General features: G+C 43.5%; 1 protein-coding gene across 3 annotated transcripts in view; it reads right to left on the bottom strand.

Moving 5' to 3' along the window:
- ZNF800 (zinc finger protein 800) overlaps positions 1-27777 on the bottom strand; it is a 73704-nt gene that overhangs the window by 22917 nt on the left and 23010 nt on the right. The window contains exons 2-3 of one of the 3 annotated variants that reach the window (XM_077472621.1): positions 24303-24400; positions 24044-24152 (exon numbers count right to left, since the gene is read on the bottom strand). In XM_077472621.1, coding sequence (XP_077328747.1) covers positions 24044-24152; positions 24303-24353 — 160 coding nt within the window. In that variant the 5' untranslated portion in view covers positions 24354-24400. The remainder of the gene's footprint in view (positions 1-24043; positions 24153-24302; positions 24401-27777) is intronic. The other 2 variants (XM_077472623.1, XM_077472622.1) reach the window with 2 other exon arrangements.

Below are 27777 nucleotides of genomic sequence, written 5' to 3'. Positions count from 1 at the left end.
AGAGTGCAGCAACCACTCAGCTTCCATCCTGAACCTTTGTACTTTCACAAAGATGTTGGGGGCCTTGAGATCCAGGACCAGACGGACTCCTTCCTTCTTTGGAACTACAAACAGATTGGAGTAGAATCCCTGAAACCTTTCCAGCGTCGGTACAGGCACTATCACCCCGCACAGCAGCAGGTCCTGTACTGCCCCGAACAGGGCTTCCCGACGAGCCGGAAGATGAAGGTTGGAGGGGGAAAAAAAATAAAAATCTGTTTGGCGGACAAGAAACTATCTTGTATCCTAATGAAACCAGTTCGCAGACCCACTGTTTGGAAAGTAGGGAGGACCACCGAGCTGCAAACTCCCGAAGGAGACTCCCCACCCGAGAGTTGGGCGGGGGCAAACCTTCATGCGGTAACAGATTTGCTCGCAGGCTTGTTCAGCTTGTGAAACCAGGGACGCTTTTGGCCCTCAGTGGGCACCTTGTCGGACTGGGAACGCTTACCTGCCGGCCCGGGTGGAGAAAAATCAGATTATGAGCGGAAAAAGAGGGTCCTTGCCTACGGCGTCGCTCCTTACATTTCCTGGACTGTGGGAGCAACGTACTCTTACCCCCAGTAACATTCTTAATAAGGTCATCCAGCAAGGCTCCAAATAGCCTCTCTCCCTGGAAGGACAAGTCCGCCAGTGCTTTCTAAGATGCCTGGTCCGCAGACCAGCATTTCAGCCAAATCAGGTGACCTAGCACTACTGCTGATACTGGAGCTCCAGAGAGCAAGGGGCCGTATCTAAGGCCGCATCACAGACATACTTAAGGCCCTGCGCCAACTGCTCCGCCAGCTCCACGCAGACTGGGGAAGCCTGTTGCTTCTCCAACACACGGTGCAACAATTTTGCCCATTCAGCAAACGTCTGACACCAGGGACATGGCCAACACTTGTCGCAATGCTGACCCCACCACTGTAAGCATGGATCGGGCAACTGCCTTGCCCCTTCTGTCGGCAGGGTCTTTTAAAGCAGGGGTCCTTTCCACTGGAATCATGGTTTCCTTATTTAATCTGGATACGGGGGGGGGGCTCAACAAATCGGAGATGTCCATTCCTTCGGGAAACTCTCCTCAAATGGATAACGCACTGCCATGCGTTTCAGGACTGAAAAGGTCCACTGCGGTTTCCCCCACTCCTTTTAAATAAACTTGTTGGGTAAGGAAACACCTTAGCCGTGCAGGCCGGCTTGTGGGACCTGAAAGGGACTGACACCTCTTTAGATGCCCCCACCGTATCCTCAATCTTTAGGGTATCCCGCACCGCTGTAATAAGTGCTCCTACAAGCACCTTTTCCTGCGCTGACCCGGACACTGAGTCATTCTCACTGTCCAAACAGTCCTGGTCCGCATCTTCTGACAAGTCAGAACAGGGGCCCCGCCTGCCACAGCGGGACCCGAGTCTGAATCAGAGCTTTCCCCAGAAGAAGGTGGGGGGGAGCGTTTTATACCCCCCTTGCGCCCGCACTCCACTTCCACCCTGGCAACAAAGGCCTCCAGGAACGTCGACAGAGCGTCCATAGGCACCACAGGTGCAGGGGAACCGGTTGCCATAACAGGGATGTCTGGGGAAGAAGCGCCAGTCACAAGTCACAAAAAATGTCCACCCTCCTAGCTACAACAGACTGAGGGCCCCGCCCCCCCCAGGACTCACCACCCTGACCCAGGAAACAAGCTGAGGCCACTAGAAAATGACCACCGGCCAGCTCAGCAAAGAACGTCTGAGAGCGCTGGGAAAATGGCCGAAAGGAAATAACTGGTTGTGGATACAGGAAAATGGCCACGGAGCAAGGCGGCCTCCCCACATGGCATACACAGACGCCCCTCCCGTGGCCCAGAAACAGGGAAGAGGACGAGCAGACCGGGAGCCAGGTCCTTCTACACTAGTCAGAAAAAAAACTGAGCTGCTGGATGCAGTGTGAGGGGTTATAGCCAGTGGGACCGCCCCCTGAGCGGTACTGTGCAGTTTTGCTGTTTTTAACATGTTCTGCCGAGTCCTCTTCTAAAGGGGCGATATAACACCAAGGTCAAGATGAAGATACTGTGTCCGTCAATGAACGAAAATATAGATTTTCTATTGAAGGTACAATCATAATTTAGTTTATTCAGCATGAAATGGAGCTGCATGATGGTGCCTGGGAACAGCGGCAATATCTAAATAAATGGAAAAAATGCATGCGATGAATGAGTCATTCATATGAAATTCACTATGGACACTTTTCCTCCCTTTCCTCCCCTTGGATGTGGTGTTCTCCGCCTTGGCTGCCTGCGGATTTACGTCCCCTCAGCTCCCGGCAGGGACATTATTCGGCTTTGCTTAACTTTCAGATCTCAGTTTTTCCATGACCAATTCTGGAGCTCATATGCAAGTACATTTTGAGGGCGTTTGGTTCCATTCCTCTCCCCTTACCTTTATTATATTTGAGTGATTTGGAATATATTTTTTTATATATTTTTTGTAGATATGCATTCTGCATGTGCTTCTGAAGAAGTGGAACTATATCCACGAAAGGCGTCAAGCTTTTTATGCCGTTTAACTATGCGGTTATCTCATAACTCGCATATGAATTTCATCCACCATGTGCAATAATGAAATTTAGAATTTTTTATTGTTGTCAACTATATGCACATCAGCTCATCAATATATATCTAAAATGTATTGTTTTATGTGTAATTCATAAACGTATGCAATATTATCTATTAATTTTCATTTGTGTAAACACACATCTCATTCAAAGTCCCATCCCTCTCCCCTTTTTTATAACAATTAACAGGGATGGAGGCGTATGCTCAACTCAACCATATGCCTCATTCAAAGTCCCAAACCAACCCCTTTCTAGCCTATAATAAGGTTTACCTGTAGCTACCCAGGATCTATCCTAAACGGTTAAGGAGTAATCCCCTGTATTTGCATGTGCCGACATCATCGGCACATGCGTACTGAAGCAACGGTGCACGTCATTGTGGCTCCGGCCAATCACAGAGCCAGAGCCTGCGATACCAGGAAGTAACTCCGGGAGCGATGTCGGCCGCCTGAGCGGTGTAAGAGGAAGGCTGCAGGGGCTTCAATCTCAGGTAAATAATTCATAAATGAGCCAGTATGCTATGCACTGTTAGCCTATAATAAGGCTTACCTTATTACCTCAGCTGATGATGGGACTTAAAATATTAAGCTTTTTAAACACTTTTTTTTTTTTTTAACATTGAAGCCAATGAGAGCATGCTTAAAATCTTCTTTCGCTACCAAAAGTTTCAGCTCCCTTATACTTTCACCTACAGACGCCAAACAAACTTTAAAAAAAAAGGATTCACAAAATATTCAGCTATCTGGCTATATCTTTTTAGTTCGATATCTTTTACAGATTTTGTGAAAAAGCTGTTTAAGTTTAGTGATCATTTCAGGAAATTTCATTTTAAAGGCTTTTGTTGCCATTGTTACCAAAGCTTCTTATACACCGTGATAGGTGGTGGGGGACAGCACAGACACACCATGTACTGATTTATAATAGAGGAATATGATGGGGCATTTTTGATGGGGCAATTCTGATGGGGCAGTTTTGTGGTATAAAATTCTTCACATTTCCCAGAGAAACACACAGCCAACTTATTGTTTAAATCACTCACATGCCCACATTTTTAAGTTTATCAACATACATTTTATACCGATACGTTCACAAAGGCCATGTGTCTCTAACAGTGAAGTCGCTGTTTTCATAGCATGTACTGTGGATTTATTAAGGCTTGTTTGAATGATTCTCTCACATTGGCTCTCACTCAGGCAGCTAGCAGATAGGGAGGAGATGTTTTTTTCCAGTGTGTTCAGGGACAGGCAGCTAGCAGATAGGGAGATAGGGAGATGCTATTCAGAATTCCCACTCATTTTCTCCAGGAAATGCATTTTCTAGTTATGTCAAAAACCTGGATCAGGGTGAATTTGATTTAAATCACTAGTAAAAAGGCAACTGTCATCTTTGTCCCACAGTGGCTCCTCCTCTGACCCGCTGTTGACAGTCCCATTCACTTTAATGGGGTGGCTGGTGATGCGGCAGTGACACAAGGCGAGGGACGTGGCGGCAGCAGGTGAGTTGATGCCACCTAACAGGCCCTGCCATGATGGATCTGAAATTACAGGTGCTCTTTAAATGATGCACTTATTGTTGCTGGTAGTTAGAATATTTAATATTTGAAAACAAAATTAAGGTTTCTCCATTTAGAATAGCAGCTGTCAGGTTAGTAAAACAACAATATCAGAATAGATTCAGTTTATAGTGTACATAGATTTGCAAAACAATGTGTTAAATTAATATTCCTAAAAAACTTTGTTTCATCTCATGGTTCCTGTGAAATTGTGTGAATTTTTCAATGCAGTGCAGTTTGCAGAGCTTGGATTCATTAAATGAGTTTACCAAATATTGCAGACTATACAGCCTCATGCTACATAGCCAAGCTCAATTTCATGCTGAATAAACTAAATTATTAATGTATCTTAAATAGAAAACTATAGTTTTTTTTAGATTGCTTTTAGAGTAAAATCTTTGTATTCAAATAAATTTGATTTAAATAAAAAAAAAAATCTAAATTTTAAATTAAATTAAAAATCATTGATTTTTTATCTAGCCTGCCCTGGATAATTTTCTGCTGGCTCTCCTGAGTGGCAAAAAAACATTTAAAGAGGTTGTAAACCCACCTTGGTAATTTTTACCTACAGGTAAGTCTATAAGGCGGCTTACCTGTAGGTAAAATTAATATCTCCCTGCATGCAGCCAGTAACATCATTGGTGCATGTGCGGGAGACGTTATTGCGGCTCCGGCCAAATCATATAGCCAGAGCTTGCAAACCCGGGAAGAAAGGGGGGGGGGGGGGGGGGACAAGTCAGCCCTTTCAGCGGTGACTTTACAGCACTGGAAGGCTTAGTTCCAAGGTGAGCATTTCATAATTGTATGCGATGCAACCTAGCACATTATAACATTCCCATGCAGGGTTTTTTTTTTCTTTTTTTGAATATCTTTGCTTTAATTAGCCCGATCTCAGGTTTTATGCCACATACAACTAACTAGGGTAGTAGTAGGCAACCCTGGTAAAGGTCCATCTTAAAAATCTGGGCGAGAGCAAATATCAAGGTGCGTCTTTTTATTTTTTTTAAGAGATAATCTAGCAAGGCCCCAATAAAAAGTAATGAATGTTTGAAGAAAAAAATAAACTAAAACTAAAATATATTCTAAGCTGCAGTGTATATGTGTGAACCAAGCATGCAGTAATAAATGGAGTTCTACCCTAAACTATAGTTTCCAAGTTTCCTTTTCTGCAGGACAGTGTGAAACCGCCACACCTTTCCAAAATGCAGCAACAATGCTGGGTACTGGTTGAACACCACACTAGTTTTGCATATGTAGCACAACCTCTGCAGGAGCCGCTGGGTTCTTTTCCAAACAGCATAGAGACCTCCAGTCATCCAAGCAACTGTCCATTCACTCCAGCTCTAAGAAACAGTTGAGGGGTTGACTTTTTGTACCGGTAATTTAATGCCTGTAGAACTTCTAATAGAAGGGGATAGGATGGTATGGGATACTCAGAGCACTGGATGCACAAGGACCGGTCTTGTGTGGGGAGGATCGGCAGGTCTGGTAAATATATCTCTGCTTGTCCAAAACAATCAATCAGTTAACCCATGCAGTGCGGGCATAGGTCCACTGTGGGGGCAAACCAAAATATTACCCAGTTTTCCTTTAAGCTCTGATCATTAATAAACCCAAAAGAAAACATTATATTGCAGCTTACTAATTCTTAGATGTGATGGCTTTCTAAATTTGACAGAAATCCAGCAGCCTATCTAGGAGAGTGCAACACACAAGCTATTTTTAGTGCTATGATAAGGGACCGAGTCCAGTGGTTCTAGTAAGCGATTCTGAAATAATTGGGATAACATGATGAGAAATGTTCACAGCGAACAGCAGGTAAAACAGCTGCATTTGTATGTAGCATTACCTGCTGAGAATTTTTCCCTCTGGTTGGATTTCTAGAAGCTTCTCCACCTGTAGTTCTAAAGTGAAACGTGAGGCATGCAACTTAAAAAGGTCAGTGTTAAGCACAGAAAGCCCCTCTCCCTATACGCAACCTTGATAATGTGGAATGTTCAACTGAAGAGTCTCATTGATGGTAGCAGTGAGCAGGATCTGCTTAAACCTGAAACACTGATGCTTCAGAAAAGTGTGGTGGGTCTATCAACATAGGACTCTGCGCTACAGGGTAAGGGGTGTTGCCATTCAGGCACTCCGGAGCTGGCTTAATGGTAGGTTGACAACAATCTACCCATTACCGTTTTTTTTTATCAGTGAGATGCCCCTAAAATACAGCATAAAAGATGTACTATTCAAACACAAATGGATACATCAAGTAAAGGCCAATCCACACCAAACAACATCTGGAAAAGCATGCATATCGCATATATTCTGACATTTATTGACTGCATTTCTGAAGTGTTATTTGTCTACTTTGTTAAAAAGAATAAATGATCACCGATGCCACAGAAGTGTTTTCTTAAAAGTAGAATTATAGGTACAATTTTGTGAGAGAGCTGTGCACGATATCATAAGCCTAGGCTAATGACCAGACAAGAAACTGGGTGGGCTGTACAAGGTATTTTACTGGCAGAAAAAAAAATATTTTACTATCCAAAAGTTAACCCTTTCATGCCTAAGCCTATTTCTGACATTTGTTGCTTACAAGTTAAAACATTTCGGCCCCGGAAGGATTTACCCCCTTCCTGACCAAGAGCACTTAGCGATTCGGCATTGCATTGCTTAAATGGACAATTGTGTGGTCATGCGACGTTACACCACAACAAAATTGACGTCCTTTCCCCCCCCCCACAAATAGAGCTTTCTTTTAGTGGTATTTGATCACCTCTGTGGTTTTTATAAAAAAAAATAAAAAAAAAAAAAGGGGAGAATATATATATATATATATATATATATATATATATATATATATATATATATATATATATATATATATATATATATATATATATATATATATATATATATATATATATATATACACACACACACACACACACACATATATATATATATATACACACACACACACACATACACTTTTTCCTCAGTTAAGGCCGATATGTATTCCTCTACATTTTTTGGGGTTAAAAATCACAATAAGTGTCTACAAAATAGGGGATAGATTTTTTTTACCATTTTATTTTTTATTTTTTTATTAGTAATGGCGGTGATCTGCGATTTTTATTATGATTGTGACATATCGGACACTTTTAACACTATTTTGGGACCATTGCCATTTATTCAGCGATCAGTGCTATAAAAGTGCACCGATTACTGTGTCAATGACACTGACAGGGAAGGGGTTAAACACTAGGGGGAGATCAAGGGGTTAAGTGTGTCCTAGGGAATGATTCTAACTGTGGGGGGAGAGGGGCGGTGGGCGCTCACTACAACATGACAGATCACTGCTCCCAATGACAGGGAGCAGTAGATCCCTGACATGTTGCAAAGCCGAACAGGGAAATGCCTTGTTTACATAGACATCTCCCCATTCTGCCGATCCGTGACTCAATTGAGGGACACAGGCGAACATAGGCGCTTTAAAAATGTTTTAAAGTGGAGGTCCACCCTAAAATGGACCTCCGCTCATCGGAATCCCCCCCCCCTCCGGCGCCACAATCGGCACCTTTCAGGGGGGAGGGGGGTGCAGTTACCTGGATAATCCAGGTAACTGCACCCACTTCCGGGCTAGCTCTCTGCGGAACGGGCGTACGTTACGCCCCCGTTCCGCAAGCGCCCGCCCCCTTCAGCAAGTGCCCCGCTGCCTGCTGGGAAACACACAGCTCCCAGAGGCAGCGGGGACCGTCCGGCTCGCGCATGCGCAGTAGGGAACCGGGAAATGAAGCCGAAAGGCTCCATTTCCTGATTCCCATACCCAAGATGGCGGCGGGACCCGGCAGCCGAGCGAGCGATCGGCTTCGGGTGCCGACATCGCGGGCGCGCTGGACAGGTAAGTGTCACTATTTAAAAGTCAGCAGCTGCAGTATTTGTAGCTGCTGGCTTTAAAAAAAAAAAAAAAAAAAACGCGGAGTCCCGGTGGACTCCCGCTTTAAATTCTGGTAACTTTTATTGCTGTCACAAAGAACTTAAACATCCCTTTTGAACGCAATAGGTGGTGACAGGTACTCTTTATGGAGGGATCAAGATCACCAAAAACCAGCGATTCTAAATACTGTTTTTTTTTTTTTTTTTTTTTTTTTAATCGGCACCAGTCGCACTTGAGTAAACCGGAAAGTTGACGTCGCTTCCATGTTTTTACATAGAAGACTGGAACAAAGCGGTTTCCGATTTTGTTCCCGTCTCAGCCTAGCTGGTGGATGTGCCGGATCGTGGATCTGGTCTCCCAGTGGGAAGAGAGGCCCGGAAAGAGCATCAGAAGGCGGCAGAAGTCCCCTCCCAGTCCCTAAGGATAACAGCTGATGGGCTTTTAGCCGCATTGGTTGTTATCCCTAAAGAGCCGACTGGCCGCTCTAAAAAACTGTACTGGGGTGATGCCTGCAACTGTAGGCATTACCCTGGTTTAACATCTTCAAGCCGAGGCCACACATGTGCAAACAGCGCTAAGGGTTTAAAACAACAAGGGCAGAAGATATAATAAATGGAAAGTTGAATGACTGAAGGTCTGTGTTAAGCTGCACTTTATTACAATTTCATACTACTGACCAACACTAAACCTGTCTTTTTAAAATAAGCTTTGGATTTCACCTCAGTGAGGTGAACAAATGTTTCTGTTAATACCTTGAAAGTACTGGGAAACTGACCTCATTAAAAGTTAAGTTGCTTCAGACTCTAGTATCACACAGTCAGAATGTTAAAGTGTGTGCTGGCGTCTTACTTCAAATACTGATCGCTCCAGCTAAATTATCCCACCAAATGCTCCGTACCTGTGGCAATGCACATTTATTCTAGGCTGAATAAAAGTAGTTCAGTTTTGTTCCGCAGTTTTATCACAGAAATGACTAAAAATTATTTCAATAAATCACTACTACTCTATTATACCCAAAATGTGCAGCTCTACGGAAAATTCTATGTGTAAAGAAATTCAAACTTAAGGTTCATATTCAATAATATCCAAACTAGCGTCTGAAGCAATACAAATCTACAGACCTTAGGTGTTGCAAACTTAGAAAAATCATTATCTCATAATAAGAGTATAACAAGGCACACACACGCATATAGAAATACAAACTAAATACTCAAAATATGGATAAACGAGATGAAGCTTCAAGCAGTCCCAATATAGTATAGTCCACCATTTTAAAGAGGTGTAGAAAGGATCAACACTAGTGTCCTCAAATCTTCACAGTCTGTTATGTCCCTATGATGGAGCTCGGCTCCGCTCAGTCCCGCCACTGGACCTGTGTTATGCTCATCATAGGGCGGGACTACGAGAGGAGCCGAGAAGATACACAGAACCAGCTCTGTGTATCTCAGCTACTCCATTTTCAAACTGCAGTGACACTGACATGTCAATGCAGTTTAACTGCAGCCTGGGCAAGGCTGCAGATGGACATTTAAATGAAAGTTTTTTTCTTAAAAATTCCCTCCTAAACTTGGGCTGCGTGTTATACACCGATAAATATGGTAGGTATCTTAGAATCAATGCAGAACCGCCGTTTGGAAAACTGTTAGGGCTCATGCACATTGCAGATCACGAAAAAATAAATAAATAAATACATTTTAAAAAAAGCTGCTTTTACAGGCATTTGAGCTTTTATTTTGCCTGCCTAAAAGCTTGAAGAACTTTTGTGAGTTTTTATTGAACTTATGTGTTTTTTTTTTCCCCCTCACAGACCTTTCCCCTTTGCATGTTTTTTGGGCACGTAGCCATCTTTTCTGCTCGAAAGCTCCTCTCAAAAAAACTTGAGTTTGATGGGGGACTTTTTTCTACAGCATATGGCTGAAAAAAAAAAACCCTGAAAAGGCCATCGTGTGCATAGACACATTTGCTAACACGGAGGGGGGGTGTCCAGGCAGAAGAAAGGAGAGCTTCAAAAAAGCTCAGAAGCCTGTAGCAGAAGCTTCTTAGAGATGCAGTTTGCATGAGCCCTTAAAAAGATACGTTCACCTTTGTTCACTTTTTATTCTTAGACTCCAGCCTCCCAATGTACGAATATGGCATTAAAGGTACTTTTTTTGCAAAAATATCAAAGCTTTCCATTAAATCTACAGACACTTGTTCTCATTCAAGTTTCCAAATGTATACATTGCTTCTACCTCACTTCCTGGTCAGACTTTAGGTCATGACACAGAAAGGAGTTGACCAGCTGACCTCATTGGCACACTCCCTGCATCAGCCACCCTCCTATCTACCCACCCATTGCCAGCTGCACATTTTTTTTTAAATAAATGCAATCAGTGATCACCCTTATTATACACACACAATATACAATCAGATTGCATGGTGTATGGCCATCTTTATACAAGCCCCATTCACAACTCTAAATAATGGGAACTCGCATTCCCAAATGCATTTTCTTTGTGAGGGGGAGGCGTTTTGGAGCATTTTCACGCATTAAACATAGGGCAGCCCATCCACCAATCACCCCAAAGAAGCTTCAGATCTTCTTTTCTTCTTTTTTTTTTTTTAGAGCAGAGCTTGGTGTGTTTTTTACTGTGATTTTTGGTGCAGCACATTTCTAAAATCCAAAGAAAATGCACAGATGTGAATGGAGCCTAGTTCCTTTTGTTAGGCTGCATTCACACGTGAGCGTAGAGTTTTCAAGCAGAAAATCGTGCGAATTTACAGCGATTTTAACCGCGATTTTGCAGCGTTTTTTATGCCGTTTTGACGCGATTTTGTGCAGGGTACAAGGCCCCATTCACACTTGAGTGTTTTATAGCTTGAAGCCTGAAGCTACAAAACGCTAGAGGGGAAAAAAATCGATTATTCTCAATGGAGATGGTTCACATCTCCAGTCCATGACACCTGAAGCCTAACGCCTGAGAGTCCATTCACACAGGGGCAACTCAGATCCGACTTCAAGTCGCCCCAGGTCGCACAACATGTAGAAATCAATGTAAGTGAATGAGCGCCGTCTTAATGCACACTACTGAAGTCGCTCCGACTTCGGAAACGGTTCCTGTACTACTTCAATCCGACTTGTAGGCGACTGGTACCCATTGATTTCAATGGAAGTCACCTCCAAGTCGGATCTCTGTCTATACGGAGGTGACTCTCACAGAATTATCAGCTCTCAAAAGGGAACTCCACGCCAAATTTATTTAAAAAAATTTGGCGTGGGTTCCCCCTCCGAGAGCATACCAGGCCCTTAGGTCTGGTATGGATTCTAAGGGGAAACCCCTACGGCAAAAAAACGGTGTGGGGGTCCCCCCCAGACCCTTAACAGAGCACGCTACCCAGCCGACCAGGAAAGGGGATGGGGGACGAGCGAGCGCTCCCCCTCCTGAGCCGTTCCAGGTCGCGTGCCCTCAACATGGGGGGGTGCCTTGGGGAAGGGGGGGGGGCGCGCGGCCCCCCCACCCCAAAGCACCTTGTCCCCATGTTGATGAGGACAAGGGCCTCTTCCCGACAACCCTGGCCGTTTGTTGTCAGGGTCTGCGGGCGGGGGGGGCTTATCGGAATACGTGAGCCCCCTTTAATAGGGGGGCCCCGGATCCCGGCCCCCTACCCTATGTGAATGAGTGGGACTTCTGTTCTTCAGATGTTGCCTCGTCGCTGTCTCCGGTCACAATGACAGGACACGCGGCGACTTATATAGGGACATCACCGGATGATGTCCCCGCCCATTATGTCACAGTCCCAGAAGATGCTGGGACTGTGAAATCATAATGGGCGGGGACATCATCCGGTGATGTCCCTATATAAAAGTCGCCGCACATCCTGTCATTGTGACCGGAGACAGCGACGAGGCAACATCTGAAGAGAAGAACAGAAGACAGCGGCGACTGAAGACTGAGCCACCGCTTGTAAAAGAGCTAGAAGAAGGCCCGGCAAGAAGAACCGAAGAGGGGGACAAGACACCCGAAGTCGGAAGAAGAGGGCGGCGAAAAAAGCCAGGCTCCTCCGCTAGTGAAAGAGCTAGCAAAAGAGCAGAAGATAGCGGAGGAGTCCAGCGAGAAGACCCCCGAAGACGGAAGAAGACCCCCGGAGCTGTGCAATAAACCATTTTAACCCTTGTGTGTTGTGTTTTTTTGTTTTGTTTTTCCACAGGTGAATGGGTAGGGGTACATTGTACCCCATACTCATTCACATAGGGTGGGGGGCCGGGATCCGGGGGCCCCCTTATTGAAGGGGGCTCACGTATTCTGATAAGCCCCCCCCACCCGCAGACCCCGACAACCAACGGCCAGGGTTGTCGGGAAGAGGCCCTTGTCCTCATCAACATGGGGACAAGGTGCTTTGGGGTGGGGGGCCGCGCGGCCCCCCCTTCCCCAAGGCACCCCCCATGTTGAGGGCACACGGCCTGGAATGGCTCAGGAGGGGAGGGCGCTTGCTCGTCCCCCACCCCCTTTCCTGGCTGGCTGGGTAGCGTGCTCTGTTAAGGGTCCGGTATGGATCTGGGGGGACCCCCACGCCATTTTTTCGGCGTAGGGGGTTCCCCTTAGAATCCATACCAGACCTAAGGGCCTGGTATACTCTGAGGGGGAACCCACGCCATGTTTTTTTTTATTTGGCGTGGAGTTGCCCCTTGAGAGATCATTCTCTGATTGGCCACGGCAAAAGTCGCCTGGCCTGGGCGACTTAAAGTCGTGTTATAAGTCGCCCCAAGTCGTGTCCAAGTTGCCTCCAAAAGTCGTGTTGAAAGTCGCGTTGCCCGTGTGTGAACCAACCCTGAAGCTCAAACAAGTTCCGGACCCTTTTTTGTCGCTCGAATCGAGCAGATTTGGGCGTTTTTCTTTTTTACATTGGTGACCTTTTGCCCTGCACAAAATTGCGGCAAAACGCCGTAAAAAACACAGCTAAAAACGCTGCAAAATCGCTGTAAATTTGCGCAATTTTCTGTTTGAAAGCGCTACGCTCAGGTGTGAATGCAGCCTTACTGCACCAATTTCACTTTCAGGCCCCGATCACATCTAGCATAGTGGGAGCGCAAGTTTTGTAGCTCATTTTTCTTTTGACATGCATATGCAGCCTGTTGATTTCAATTGGCTGCACGACATGTGACTCATGGGACATTTAGAAGTTGTGGGTTGCGTATTTTTTTACTGTGCGTTTAGCAGCATTTGCCACTCGTTTTTTCACATGGCAAAGTGTGCTTTTGCTTCTGTGTTTGGTGTGCCGTTAACAATTAATGGCACTGAAAATTACAATAGTAATTTTAGGTACATAAAAAGGTGCAAGGGTGGTGGTTTCAGTTATCCTGACTGGGCGTTAATGACGTCCAGCAAGATAACAGCCGCCATGAGCCCGTGGGGCACACATCGCGGTGATCGGTGGTGCGGAGTGTCGGTCTGACAAACCGCTACACCGAGCTCAGTAAAGAGCCTCCAATGGAGACTCTTTACCATGTGATCAGCCATGTTCAGTGACAGCTGGTCCCCATGTAAACAGGAAGAGCCATTGATCAGCTTTTCCTCACTCACGTCTGACAGACGCGAGTAGAGGAGAGCTGATCAGCGGCTCTCCTGACAGGGGAGGTCTGCGCTGATTGTTTATTAGCGCAGCCACCCCCCCCCCTCCCTCGGATACCACCAGGGAAGCACCTAACCTGCGGATGGCCAGGTACATCCCCCATGGCCATCCACATGTGCAAAGTAATGCCCGACATATGCAAATCGGTGCCCACAAACGGCCAAAAAAATAAATAAATGTCAGTGATGCACAGCAATGCCACCCATTAGTGTCAGTGGCACCCAGTGCCCATCCGTGCTACCTATGAGTGGCACCTCATCGGTGCCTGTCAGTGCAGCCATATCAGTGCCCGTCATTGAAGAAAACATACTTAATTTACAAAAATTTTAACAGAAACAAAGAAAACTTTATTTCTAAATTTTTGGTCTTTTTTTATTTGTTGCGCAAAAAATAAAAATTCATAGGTGATCAAATACCACCAAAAGAAAGCTCCGTTTGTGGGAACAAAATGATACAAAATTTGTTGGGGTACAGTGTGGCATGACCGCACGATTGTCATTCAAATTAAGACAGCGCTGAAAGCTGAAAATTGGCTTGGGCAGGAAGGTGTATAAGTGGCTGGTATTGAAATGGTTAAAGTATTGAGCGTTATGTTAGTGATGCTGTAATTGGTTCCCCTTCAAAAGTCGGGCCTTTTGTTTACCCTGATCACACCTCGCATGTGTTGTAAACAGCAACCTACTGTGATTCAATCAGGCTCAGGCTGTTCCCAATATACATTTGCAGTACAGTGACCAATTAGGGAGAATTATATTAGCCACAGCACGGGGGGGGGGGGGGGTCTGGGGTACAATGCTTTAGCACCAAGCTAGTAGGTCTGGGGGGTTTTTTTTTACCTTCCAAATTGGCTTCGGTCCAGTTAATTTGTGTGAAGGTTATAGATTTACATGTTATTGTTCTGGACTTCAAGTACTTAGAAACCCATCAAGTTTATTTTCCCCCTATCATTTTTTTTGTCAGAATATAGATAGGTTCATTTTTGAATGTACTTACTGTTGGACTCATTACTGTGTTGTATTGTGTTTTGTATTTTGGGGAGGGGGGGGTACAAACATCAGTGTGACCTAGACTTGGCAAAATACTTTAGAAAAAAAAAAAACACAGCATCTTAAAGCATAGTTTTTTAAGTTTGTTTTCAGGAGAAGCCTCCGAATTGTAGTCAGGACTAACTGAATTCTAAAATGATAATATAAGAGATAGAGAATATATATTATATATATTCAATTAGCAGACCTCCAGCTGTTGCAAAACTACAAGTCCCATCATGCCTCTGGGTGTCATGCTTGTGGCTGTCAAGAGTCTTGCTACGCCTCATGTAACTTGTAGTTCTGCAACAGCTGGAGGTCCGCTAATTGCAGATCCCTGATATACATATTCTGGTTTGTCTTTTCTTTTTTGTTCCCTGCCCGACTTGCAAATTGGTCTTCAAAATGGGATCAATTAATATGTTAATCACTACAGGAGAGGGAGTTGCCTTTTGTATAGCTGCAATGTTTGGAATTAGATTCAATTGTGTTTTTGGAAACAAAATACAGATTTAATGCTCTTTAAACAAGAGTGGGGAAAATATGTTGAGGCAGCATTAAATCTGTACTTATAAAGATAAAGATAAATAAAAATAAAAAGTCTTTTAAATTTTAACAATTTTTCTTTCCTTTATCACCTTTATTTTTGGGCGATTCTTGAGTTTTGTTTTGCTATGGTGAAATAAAAAAAAAAAAAAAAAAAAAAAAAAAGTGGATATAGAATTTTAAAGCTTCCCTATAGCATTTTGTATTTGGGCCAAATTCCAACAGTTTTTTTTCCCCCTTTCAACATTGGATCATTTTTTATTTTTTTATAGTTATGGAAGCTCCCTTATGTAATTTTAGCTATTACCAACTATGACAATAGTAACAGTAACGCCAGGTTTTAGCAATAGTCATGTGACTACTTTCTTTGTACATGTGACACAGTCCTCTCTACAGTCCTAATACGTGGCAGTCGTGTGGTCATTGGTCAATTTTTGTGTGTTCCATAACCAAGTCCAAAGAGCATTGCTTGAATATCATATAGATATACTGGGACTTGTGAGACTCATAGTTATTTGCAAATAGCAGGTATAGTATAGCAGAACGGTACTTAAGAGTAATTTAGTTGCAATAGCAACAAGATCCTATATACATACATACATACATACAATAACACTGCGCAGTACCAAAAGGTATAGGAAAAAGCTGCCAACACGCTAAAAACTAGGATTTTTTTAGCCACAGAGATGATGTCAAATATAAAGTGTAAGCGCTAAACATATGCTGCCATAATAATCAGAATAGAAAGTGAAGACAAAAAAAAAAAAAAAAAAAAGGTGAATATAGAAACATAAGCAACATATATACTGAAAAAGGGATATAGAAGACCCAATACAGTGTATTCATACAACTATGCATTTTTTGTGAAACATGACCCCAAATGAGGATATAAACATAAAAAGTGAAATGTATAAAGACAAATAATGATTAAATAAAGTCCATATTTTGTAAAAATAAGTGTGTAAACATGAGTCCCAACAAAATTTGGTGAAAGCCAGGATCCCAATCAGGTGTGACCATAATAAATTCCACTGCAGTGCAACTACCACCACCTTAAGAAGCGCAGGCTTACCGGATGGAAATGACCCGAGTAGACATATATCTAAGGGGTCAACAATCGCTTATGGTTCCAACTACTGAGGCACTGGTTCAGCGTTTCATAGTTGTGTGGATCCCAAGACAAGTGGTTCTTTCAATATGATAGGCTGTATGTAGTAACCGCTTTTAGAGAGACAACTCCGGCATCAACCCAGACATGAAATGGAAGGATAGAGCCAAGATGGTGTAATAACGTTTAAATTTTTTTTTAAAATAAAAATAAAGTATCAAACTCACATTCCCGTAGTTGATAACGAACATATCAGAAAGAATAGGCAGTGGTAGAGTCTTTCCTTTATGTCGGTACAGTTCCGACGGAGTCTGATAAATTGACTATGTAGAACAGAAGAAAGCTAGGTTTTATGATGACAACTGTCCATTGAGATATAGCTGTTGCGATATGTGGACTTAAAATGTGTCTTGAAACTAAATCCACCTGACACGATCCCTATCTCCAGATCTAGGAACTGTATCTTCTCGGTACTCATCTGGTAGGTCAATGAGATGCCCCTATCATTGGAGTTCAAACCTGAAAAGAATTCCGAGAGTGTTTCGGGGGTGCCACCCCATAGGAGGAGGATGTCGTCCATGTACCGGTCCCACAAAATCAATGATGGGCTCCGTTGAGCATAGACGACATCCTCCTCCCATTTAGCCATAAAGAGGTTGGCCAGACTGGGAGCTAACTTAGCCCCCATGGCAACACCCCTTTGTTGTAAAAAAATATTGGCCATTAAACCAAAATAACTGTGACTTGTTGCAAATTCCAACAACTCAATAATATAGTCACGTTGACAGGAGACAAGGGACTGCTCCCTATCCAAGAAGTGGCGCACTGCCTCAATGCCCTTCTCTTGTGGTATGCATGTATACAGGGATGCAACATCGGCAGTGGCGATAATGCACTCCCCATGAACTTGTAGCCCTTCTAATATCCTGATAGTGTCACCTGTATCCTTGCGATAGGATGGCATCTTTCTGACTAGAGGCTGGAGGTAGAAGTCAACATAGCGGCCTATACGGGATGTCACTGAATTGATGCCGCTAACAAATCGGCCTACCAGGGGAGGGGGGGGGGGGGTATTCGTGGGGATAGGGGAACTAAAAATGCTGTCTTTTTATTCAAAATGTTTTGCTCATGGCCTTTATCTATAAGATCATTCAATTGTGGGATTGTTAGGCAATTTTTGATATGTACCAGGTTCGCTCAGGATATTAACCATTTCCTCCTCGTATTTATCTCTGTGGAGAACAACAATACCACCACCCTTATCTGCCGGACGTATGATGACTTGTTTTTGGTCACATAGTGACCGCAACGCTATTTTTGGCAGAGAGGAGGGGTAGTGTTTCTTCACCGGCAGATTTGCCAAATCTTTGAGTACCAAGTCTTTGAAAATGTTTACCGCGGGAGGGGGCAGGGGAGGCCAAAGAGGGAAAAAGAGGAGGATATAGTCTTTTAGAGACGGCGAATCTGTGCACCATAAGATTGATCATAGCGGCTGTTCCGACTCTTGATCGTTCTTACTCGCCACCCTCCGGTGCTTCTACCAACTCACCACTAGGATTGGCGAGTTGGACACCCATTAAAAAACATTACGCCGCTTTGGCTGGGAAGCGGTGATCTTTTTGGAGGAAAAAAATAAATAAATATACATTTTTAAAGGTGCCCCTTCCCCGTGAGCTCGAACACATACGCAACTCTCGCCCACATATGAAAACTGTGTTCAAACCACACGTGAGGTATCGCCGCGAACGTTAGAGAGAGTGCAATAATTTTGGTCCTAGGCCTCCTCTAAACGCAAAACATGGAACCAATAAAAAAAAAAAAAGCGTCGCCTAGGGGGCTTTTTAAGTATCAAAGTTTGGCGCCATTCCACAGGCGTGTGCAATTTTGAAGCGTGACATGTTAGGTATCCATTTACTTGGCGTAACTTCATCTTTCACATTATGAAAAAACATTGGGCTAACTCTACCGTTTTGTTTTTAAAGCACAAAAAAACTGTTGTTTTTTTTCCCCAACAAAAAAGCATTTGAAAGATTGCTGCGCAAATACCGTGTGAGATAAAGTTGCAATAACCACCATTGTATTCTCTAGGGTCTTTGCTTTAAAAAAAAAAAAAAGTTTATAATATGGTTATTATGTTTGAGGGTTCTATGTAATTTTCTAGCAAAAAAAAAAAAAAGGATGATTTTTACATGTAGGAGAGAAAATGTCAGAATTCGCCTGGTAAGTGGTTAATATTTCAGTGATAGGGAAGTGTGTTTAAAGTATTGAGCGTTATGTTAAGGACGCTGTAATTGGTTCCAATTCAAAAGGTGGGCCTTTTGTTTACCCTGATCACACCTCACATGGGTAATAAACAGCAGCCTTCTTTGACTCAACCAATCAGGCTGTGCCCAATATACATTTGCCAAGTACAGTGACCAATTAGGGAGAAATATATTAGCCGCAGTACAGAAAGGAAAGGGGGACATAATGCGTTGGCACCAAGCTAGGAATCTCTTTGTGTGCGGGAAACACAGCAGTTACCATGCCCCGAGACCTGAAGTGAAAATGTAAACTAACTCCATACTTGTACATTGTATTGTAAATATAGTTGCTATGGGTAATTTGTAAATATCATGCATCAGCCAGGGGGACTTATACTGTACATTGTGTTGCAAGTACGGTCTGGTGCGTAATATATATATTATGTAACCCTATCAATAAATGTGTATTGCGAATGGCACTACCTCTTTTAGGTAAGATCTCTCAGAACTAGGATGTGTATATGTACAGACTACTACAATGATTGAGGTGTATGCACATTTACATTTAACTTAGGTAACAGTGCCCCTGCACGAGTGATGTATTAACCACTAGATGTCCGCTCTATAGCCGAAAGACGGCTGCAGAGTGGACGCCAATTGCCGGGAGGCCGTCCCTGAATGTCCTCCTTCTGTTTACTTCTGCAATGCGCGCTCCCGCGAGCGCACATTGGGGGAAGTTCTGTGCTGGCCGTGTCCCCGGACACAGCCAGTCCCAGATCGCTGTAAACGGCCAATCACAGCGCAATCGGCATGCCCAATGAGAGATGATCTCATATGTAAACATACGAGATCATCTCTCATCGCCGGCTCTCCCTCGTCACACAGACAGCGTATGAGGAGGGAGAGATTAGCGGCTGCAGCGACCGTAAGTAATCTGTCCCCAGTGTACCACCTGTCAGTGCCATCTGTCCCCAGTTCCATTTGCCCCAGTGCCACCTGTCAGTGCCATCTGTCCCAAGTGCCACGTATAAGTGCCATCTGTCATCAATGCCATAGTGCCACGTGTCATCAATGCCACCTATCAGTGCCATCTGTCAGCGGTGTCATGTGTCAGTGCCATCTGTCATCAGTGTTACGCATCAGTGCCACGTATTAGTGCCATCTGTCAGTGTTACGTGTCAGTGCCACGTATTAGTGCCATCTGTCATCAGTGTTGCGCGTCAGTGCCACATATTAGTGCCATCTGTCATCAGTGCAACGTATTAGTGCCACGTATTAGTGCCATCTGTCAGTGCCACGTATTAGTGCCATCTGTCATCAGTGCCACGTCTGTGTCACTGTCCTGGTGCTCCAGGGCCTTCAAAAGTGTAATAGTTAGCCAACAAGTTAGATGTGTAATTTATGCTCCTAGAACACATGATGGCGCTCACTGCATGTTGGGCCTCTCCAAGTGGCTAGGCTGTGGAAAAGTCCCACACATGTGGCATCATAACACTCAGGAGGAGTAGCAGAATTTATTTTGGGGCGTCATCTGTGGTATACACTGTACCGACATAAAGGAAAGACTCTACCACTGCCTATTCTTTCTGATATGTTCGTTATCAACTACGGGAATGTGAGTTTGATACTTTATTTTTATTAAAAAAAAAAATTTAAAACGTCATTACACCATCTTGGCTCTAAAAAAAAAAAAAAAAAAAAAATCGTAATTTTGCAAAGAATTGTGGGAAAAAAATTACAATACCAAAAAGCTCACCAAGCCTCTCACTAAATACCTTGGAATGTCTACTTTCAAAAAAAGGGGTCATTTGCAGTGTATTTGTACTTTCCTGGCTTGTTCGGATCACAAGAAATGAGATAGGCCACCAGTACATCAGATGTGATCAATTTTGTATGATTTGCACCACAGCTTGTAGACTCTCTAACTTTCACAAAGACCAAATAATATCCACTAATTTGGGTTATTTTTACCAAAGATATGTAGCAGTATAAATTGTGGCCAAAATTCATGAAAAAAAAAAAAAAAATTAATAATAATAATAATAATAATAATTTGCTAAATTTTATCACAAAGAAAAATGCTTTTTTTCTTTCAAAATGTTCGGTCTTTTTTCATTTATAGCGCAAAAAATAAAAATCCAGGAGGTGATCAAATACCACCAAAAGAAAGCTCTATTTGTGGGGAAAAAAGGACAAAAAAATAATTTGGGTACAGTGTTATAGTACAGAGTAATTGTAATTCAAAGTGTGAGAGCACCGAAAGCTGAAAATTGGTCTGGTCACGAGGGGTGTTTAAATGCCCAGTTGTCAAGTGGTTAAAAAGCCTGCTATACCTCATTTTACAGCGATCCCACGATTCGCCGGCTGGCTCTCTCTCCTGAGTGATGTCAGCAGGGGAATCTCAGCCGTGCCCGCTGCATCTGTCAGTAGGGGAGAGCAGAAAGCCAGCCGACCATGTGATCGCTGAGAAGAGCTGTGAAATTAGGTATAGCAGGCTTTTTTCTGATTGTTTTTTGATATTCGGGATTGCATTACTTTAACTGGCAATTACGCAACACTGTACCTGAAAAATTTATATAAAAACATTTTTTTTTTTAAGAAGAAGATTCAATATTTTCAGTCCTTCCTTTTTTTATTTATATTTTTTTACACTCTGCTATAAAACACATACAGTACAATTTTTTTAAATCTGATTTCTAACCTTTGCCCCCGGGAGGTTTGAATGCTGAGATTGATTTAAATTATTTCATTAGTGATAGTGTTGATCATCTTACTTTCAAAAAGTAATTAGTTAAGTTACAAATGACTTCTCCCAAAAATAACTTGGTTACTACATTGGAAAAGTAATTAGTTACTCTGCAAAGTAACTGACTTTTCTTTTATTAAATGTTCTATAGATGGGACTAGCGAAGGAAGTGAATGACGCTGCCTCCATCGGCGAGATTGACACCTCGCGAGCCCCGTCGCCTGTATGGATTCAAAGGGGAACCCCTATGACAAAAAACACAACAGCATGGGGGTCCCCCCAAAGTCCATAAAGTCGATGTACCTCTACCCATTCACCAGGGGGAAAAAAAAAAAGTGTTGAAGGAGAAGAAAGAAGGAAGAAGGAGGAGGAGATAGTGGAGGCCCGGCAGAAGAAGCGAAGAGTGGGACAAGAACCCTGAAATCGGAAGAAGACCCCCGGAGGGCGGCGAAGGAGAAAGCCAGGCTCCTCCACTAGTAAAAGAGCAGAAGATAGCGGAGGAGTCCGTTGAGAAGACCCTCGAAGTCAGAAGAAGACCGCCGGAGCTAATAAAGTAATAAAAAAACACAACACAGGTTTTTAAAGTAACACTTTTTTCCCCAGGTGAATGGGTAGGGTTACATTGTATCCCATATTCATTCACATAGGCTAGGGGGCCGGAATTAAAGGGGGCTCCTGGATTCCGATATGTCCCCCGCAGACCCCAACAACCAACGGCCAGGGTTGTCGGGAAGAGGCCCTTGTCCTCATCATCAACATGGGGACAAGGTGCTCTGGGGTGGGGGGCCGCAGGGCCACCCCCCCCATGTTGAGGGAATGCGGCCTGGTACGGTTCAGGAGGGGGTGTCCGCTCGTCCCCACCCGCTTTCCTGACCGGCCGGGCTGCGTGCTCGGATAAAGGTCTGCTATGGATTTTGGGGAGACCCCTGCGCCTTTTCGGCATAACGGTTCCCCTTTAAATCCATACCAGGTGACGGGGCTCGCGAGGTGTCAATTTTACCGATAGAGACAGCAACAGTCACTTCCTTCCTAGTCCCGTCTACCTGGAGTCACATTCAAAATGAAGCTGGTCAGCTGACTTCAGTTTTCAGTGTCCGCCCCGCCTCCCTACATTCTCTCTCTGGACAGACAGGGCGGTCCAGACAGGATGTAATCGCGGTAATGCCGCCCAAGTAATGGGAAGGGCATTACCATGAGGGGGAAGAGTAATCAGTTAGATTACTCGTTACCCTCTAAAGTAACTGCGTTAAGTAACTGTTTATTTTAACCGAGTTACTTACATCACTGGTGATGTAGGGGTACATTTAGCAGTCTTCCAAGCAGCGGATCTTGGTTTGATTCCTGGCTAAAAGTACTTAAGGTATTTACTGGCAGAAACAAAATGATTTACTAACCAAAGTTAAAACAAGGGCAGAAGATTTAATAGATGGAAAAAATGATTGAAGTTACGCTTTAATTGCCATGAGCTACAGTTAAAAAGGAGATTATATATATATATTTATTTTATTTTATATTAAAGTTGGTGGCGGATTAATAGTCTAAGTGGTAAGGTGTTTTACATTTTTTAATGTGGATTTTTTTTTTTCTTTTATTAAAATTGAATCTGGATGGAGCTCTGTACTATCAGTGCTTAAAGTGTTTAAATTCATGTGCTGACAGTTCTCTACATCATAGTTCTTTTGTCGCTCTATGCATTTAAATATTTTTTGATTTAATCAAAAATGAATCAATGTTCTAGTCTGTTCAATGACTTGTATTAGCAGATGTATAACAAACCAACTGAATTGTGCTTAGTAGTCGAGGCCTTCAGATTGCTTCATCCACAAGGTATACTCATCTTTCCAGGGCAGATCAGGGCAACCCTCACCCATTAGACGTCAAGGGCAACATCTTGGCATACCTTTTGGCAACCAAATCCATCAGGAAAACCTTTTAATCCTCCCGCACGGCTTTAAGAGAGGTCAAGCGGCATCCTCTCGCACCATCGCTTCATGGCTAGTGAAGGCCATCAAGAAAGCTTACTTGTTAAGTACATCCCAGATACCTGAGGGCTTAAAGGCGCACTCCACCAGGGCAGTGGCAACCTCCTGGGCGGCCTACTGTAGAGTCTCGGCAGAAACCATTTGCAGAGTGCCCATCTAGTCTTCCAAAAACACCTTCATGTCTCATTACAAGGTGGATTCCGCTCACTTAACAGTGTATTTCGGAAGAACTGTTATCCAGGCCAACTCTTCTATTCCTTAAACTTATTTTGCATTCCCACCCAGTCTGAGAGGTATTCCCAAAAGTGTATGTGGCCATGATGCGATGGGAAACCGGAAACTTGTATACTCACCTTTCCGTAATTTTCCTCTCCTGTCGCATCTTCATGGCAGCATACAATCACCCACCCTTCTGAGGTGTGCAAATATATATCTATATATATCTGTGGTCCTATCAGGTTGTGGGGGCAGAGTCACAACCCAAAGTGTATGCTGCCATGAAGATGCAACAGGAAAGGAAATTTACGGTAAAGTGTGTATACAATTTTCCGTTTTTTTTTTGCTTCTGCAACCATGATTTCCTCACAAAAACAGAGATTCAAGATTACACCACACAATCTCCTTTTGACAGGCACGTGGAATTACTCTACAAATGAAATCATTCCATGCATACATTAAAAAGGGTACCTTGATTACAGCAGCCATGGTGGCGATGATCAGTCTGGCAATACTTATCCCTCACAGTCACTTGAGGAGATAACCTAGTTTCTTCTGTATCCATTGCATGTCTGCTCTGCTGTAAAAATTAAAATTACAATTACATTAGAAACCAGAAAGCATTTTTTTAAGTTTTGCCAACACAGCACAATGCACAACCCAAATACACATGCGATTTCAAGTAACATGCAAGGATGCAGTTAAAAACAAGGATAAGTTTGCGGAATACCTTTCTGCGCAAATAGTGCATCTTCCGAGAAGTAATGTTATTTTTTTCCATGGTTTAATTTAAGGCAAAGGAAGAATTATTAAACTTGCTGCGACAGACTGTAAGAGAAAAGTATATTTTATGTAGTAAGCAAGAAGAAATGTGATGCTATGGAAGGATTGCAAAAAGATGTTCCATTGTACCTTGGGTTGCAATCAAATTTTTGCCAGAGAAGATTTTACGTTAAAGAATAGATCCAAAAAAAAAAAAAAAACACCCCACACACAATTTGGGTTTTCTTGTACAATTCCTTTAAATCTTGAATTGTGCATAAAGAAAATTTAAAAAAAGTACAATTGTCATTTCAAGGTAGAGCTTATTGAAAGCATCCCTACTACAAAAGAATGAACATCAGTATTAAATATACAGTTCCTTCAGCGTCTTGGAGCCCCCAAAAGAGTCCCATGTAAAATCGTGCCTTCCTAAAAAGGGGGCTACTTGACAGAATCAAGGGTGTGGGGCAGTAAAGCAGAAGATACATTTTGTCAATTGACAGGTGCACAGGAGGTACTGTAAGCCATGTGACGGCCTGGGTAACCAACTGATGGCTGCGAGCGTGACCCACAACCCCTGCCAGCTCACCCTACGCCGCTGCCAGCCCAGGACTCGCTCTTTGCTCCGCCCACTGACTTCCGAGACCCACCTCTTCATACAAAAGGTATCGGGTCAGGCATCAGGAGCATTTGCCCGGAGTACTTGGGCAAATACTCGGTATCAGTGCAACCCTATAAGCAACAAGTGTCACAAAAAAGCTTAGGACGCGTACACAAGACCAGACTTTGAGGGACTGGGTCCGACAGAACAAATCCGACAATTCGATCGTGTGTGGGCTTCATCGGACCTTTGCGGTCTAAAAATCAGACGGACTTTAGATTTAAAACATGTTTCAAATTTTTATGACAGTCCAGTCCAAAAATCTGTCTGTATGCTAGTCCAACAGAAAAACCGTCGCTAGAGCAGCTATTGGCTACGAACCTCCTTATTCTAGTCTGGTCATACATCATCACGTTCAAATCCGTCAGGCTTTGGTGTGCTTGTGTGTGGCCAAGTCCGTCGGGAAGACCATCTGACCTAGTCCGTTGAAAAGTCTGGTCTTGTGTATGCGACATTAGTCTTTAAGTGGTTAAACTGACCTCATTTACAGACTGCAGTTCACTCCTTTGATCTAAAAGAACAAAATGATACAGTGGGGTTGATTTACTAAGAGTGCAAAATCTGATGTAGATTTGCATCGAAAGCAATCAGCTTCCAGGTTTTATTGTCAAAGCTTAACTGAATAAGCTGAGGCCTGATTGGCTACCATGCACTGCTGCACCAGATTCTGAGTGCTCCAGTGTTAGTACATATCCCACCGTGTTCTTCGTTATCTCAGCACTGAACAAGGTCTGTATGTGCTAGCAGAGCCTCAAAGGTTTATAGACAGACAGAAGAATGGGTTAAGGCTCTAACGAACCCCTCCTCAATGCAGCCAGCCTTTTTTCTACTTTATTTTTATCTGTCAAGTGCTGCAGTAAGGCCCCACTCACACTTCAAACGCGTTCCTATTCTTTTTCGTTGCACCTTTACACGGGTCTCGCACAGGGAGGCCTATTAAATTGAATGGGCTGCCCAATGCACAACAAATGCCCCAAGGAAGCTTGCGCACCTTTTGGAGTAGCCGGCATGGTTTTCAGTGCAAGTTTATCGAGTTTGTCACGTGACAAAACACAAGTCTGACAACTATTTGGCTGCTTGAGTGGCGGGGCTGTACACACAGACATGCATCAAATTTAAAGGGATGCATTTTTCTTGCGGTATTGGTGCTGCTAATGACCGTCTATTTATTAATTTAAATACAGGATATTAATTAAAAAGTCAAATACAAATTTAGATGTTTTTTTTTACTGTCATTTTTGGTTTCGGCACCAATTTCCATTAGGTTCACTAATGCACCCCCATACCATCAGAGATTCAGGCTTTTGAACGGAGTGCTGACCACAGAACAGTTTTCCACTTTGCAACAGACTATTTTAAATGAGCTTTGGCCCAGAGAAGACAGCAGTGTTTCTGGATCACATTCAGATATGGCTTTTGCATTATAGAACTTTGCATTTTTGGATGGCACAATGAACTGTGTTCATAGACAGGGATTTTAAGAAATGTTCCTGAGCCCATGCAGTGCTGCCAATCGCAGAATCATACTAGTTTTTAACCACCTGTTGACCAGAGATGTAGCGGTACATTGCTGGACTTCAAGTGGTTATACCGGGATAATGCCTGCAGCTGCGAGCACCTTGCTGGCATTTTTAATTTTTTCAGCCAACGGTTGGCTTTCTTGTAAAAACAACTCTAGTGTCTCTAGTTAGCACAGTATAAGGCTACTAATGTAGTAGGCAAGTATTTTGATATGGACAAACTTTTAAATCTGGAGGGCTGGCTGGGGTGCTCAAATTGTCAGTCTCTACCACATACAGTCTGAACTGTCATCTTCCAGGTGGTGCTGCAGCAACATCCTATCTTAGTGTTACTAAACCCACAATAGTGAAATCAGTAGTAAAAGTAGTATGTAGTAAAGCAGGGGTGCCCAACCAGTGGCCCGGGGGTCACATGTGGCCCATAGAGCCCTTTGATGTTGCCCATGACATCCTGCTCTGGGATGGCAGGTTGGCAAGCCCATATTGTGGTTTGCCGACCCACCACAAGAGTGTTGTGAACGAAGCTAGCGGTAGAAGAACAAGTGGCTGCAGAGCCACATAAGCCAATGCTTCCTCTATAGCACCAACTCCTGTCACAGGCAGCATGATACCAAAATGCTCTCTAACTGGGACGGGAACAGCTGACTATACCTGAATGGAAGACTGTTATTAAAAGGTGGGGTGTGTGTGTGTGTGTGTTCTTCAGTGGTTACTGTGCTGCTTTCAAATTGTTCCGCAGGTGCAGCGCAGAACACCTGCAGGTTACCTGCACTGAGCCATAGACTTCTGTTAATACTTACGGTTACAGAGATGCTTAAGTGGCCCTTGCTCTTCAAAAGGTTGAGCACCCCTGCAGTTATACTCATGGTGGAACCAAAGGGGTCAATCCTCCACATTGTGTAAAAAGGCGGTCTTCTCATCTTCTCCTTCCATTGACTCTAAAACAGGTCTGGAGTCAGACTGCACATGCTCAGTTTGTGTATTGCTAGAGGTTTTGTTTTTTTTCCTTGGAGAGTGGCCCTGTGCTGATCACATGCAATCAGCACTGTCCAGACAGAGGGTCAGGAGTCCTGCATTCTGATAGGACAGTCAGTGCAGTATGAAAACTCCTCCTTCAAGCTTTAACCAGACACCAACACAAGACTGCTATATACTGCTGATAAGAAAAGGTATTTAGCAGTTTAAATTTACTAAAATAATTGCATTTCCCCATTTTGTGTACTGTGGGAGAACAGATATATTGATTGCAGGGTCCTGGGATT

Source organism: Lithobates pipiens, unplaced genomic scaffold (genome assembly GCF_037356315.1).
Source record: "Lithobates pipiens isolate NorthernLeopardFrog02 unplaced genomic scaffold, aLitPip1_a1.2 Scaffold_8, whole genome shotgun sequence".
Taxonomy (NCBI): Eukaryota; Metazoa; Chordata; class Amphibia; order Anura; family Ranidae; genus Lithobates; species Lithobates pipiens.
Note: the sequence above shows the minus strand (reverse complement) of the source record. Positions and strands in the feature narration are given on the sequence as shown.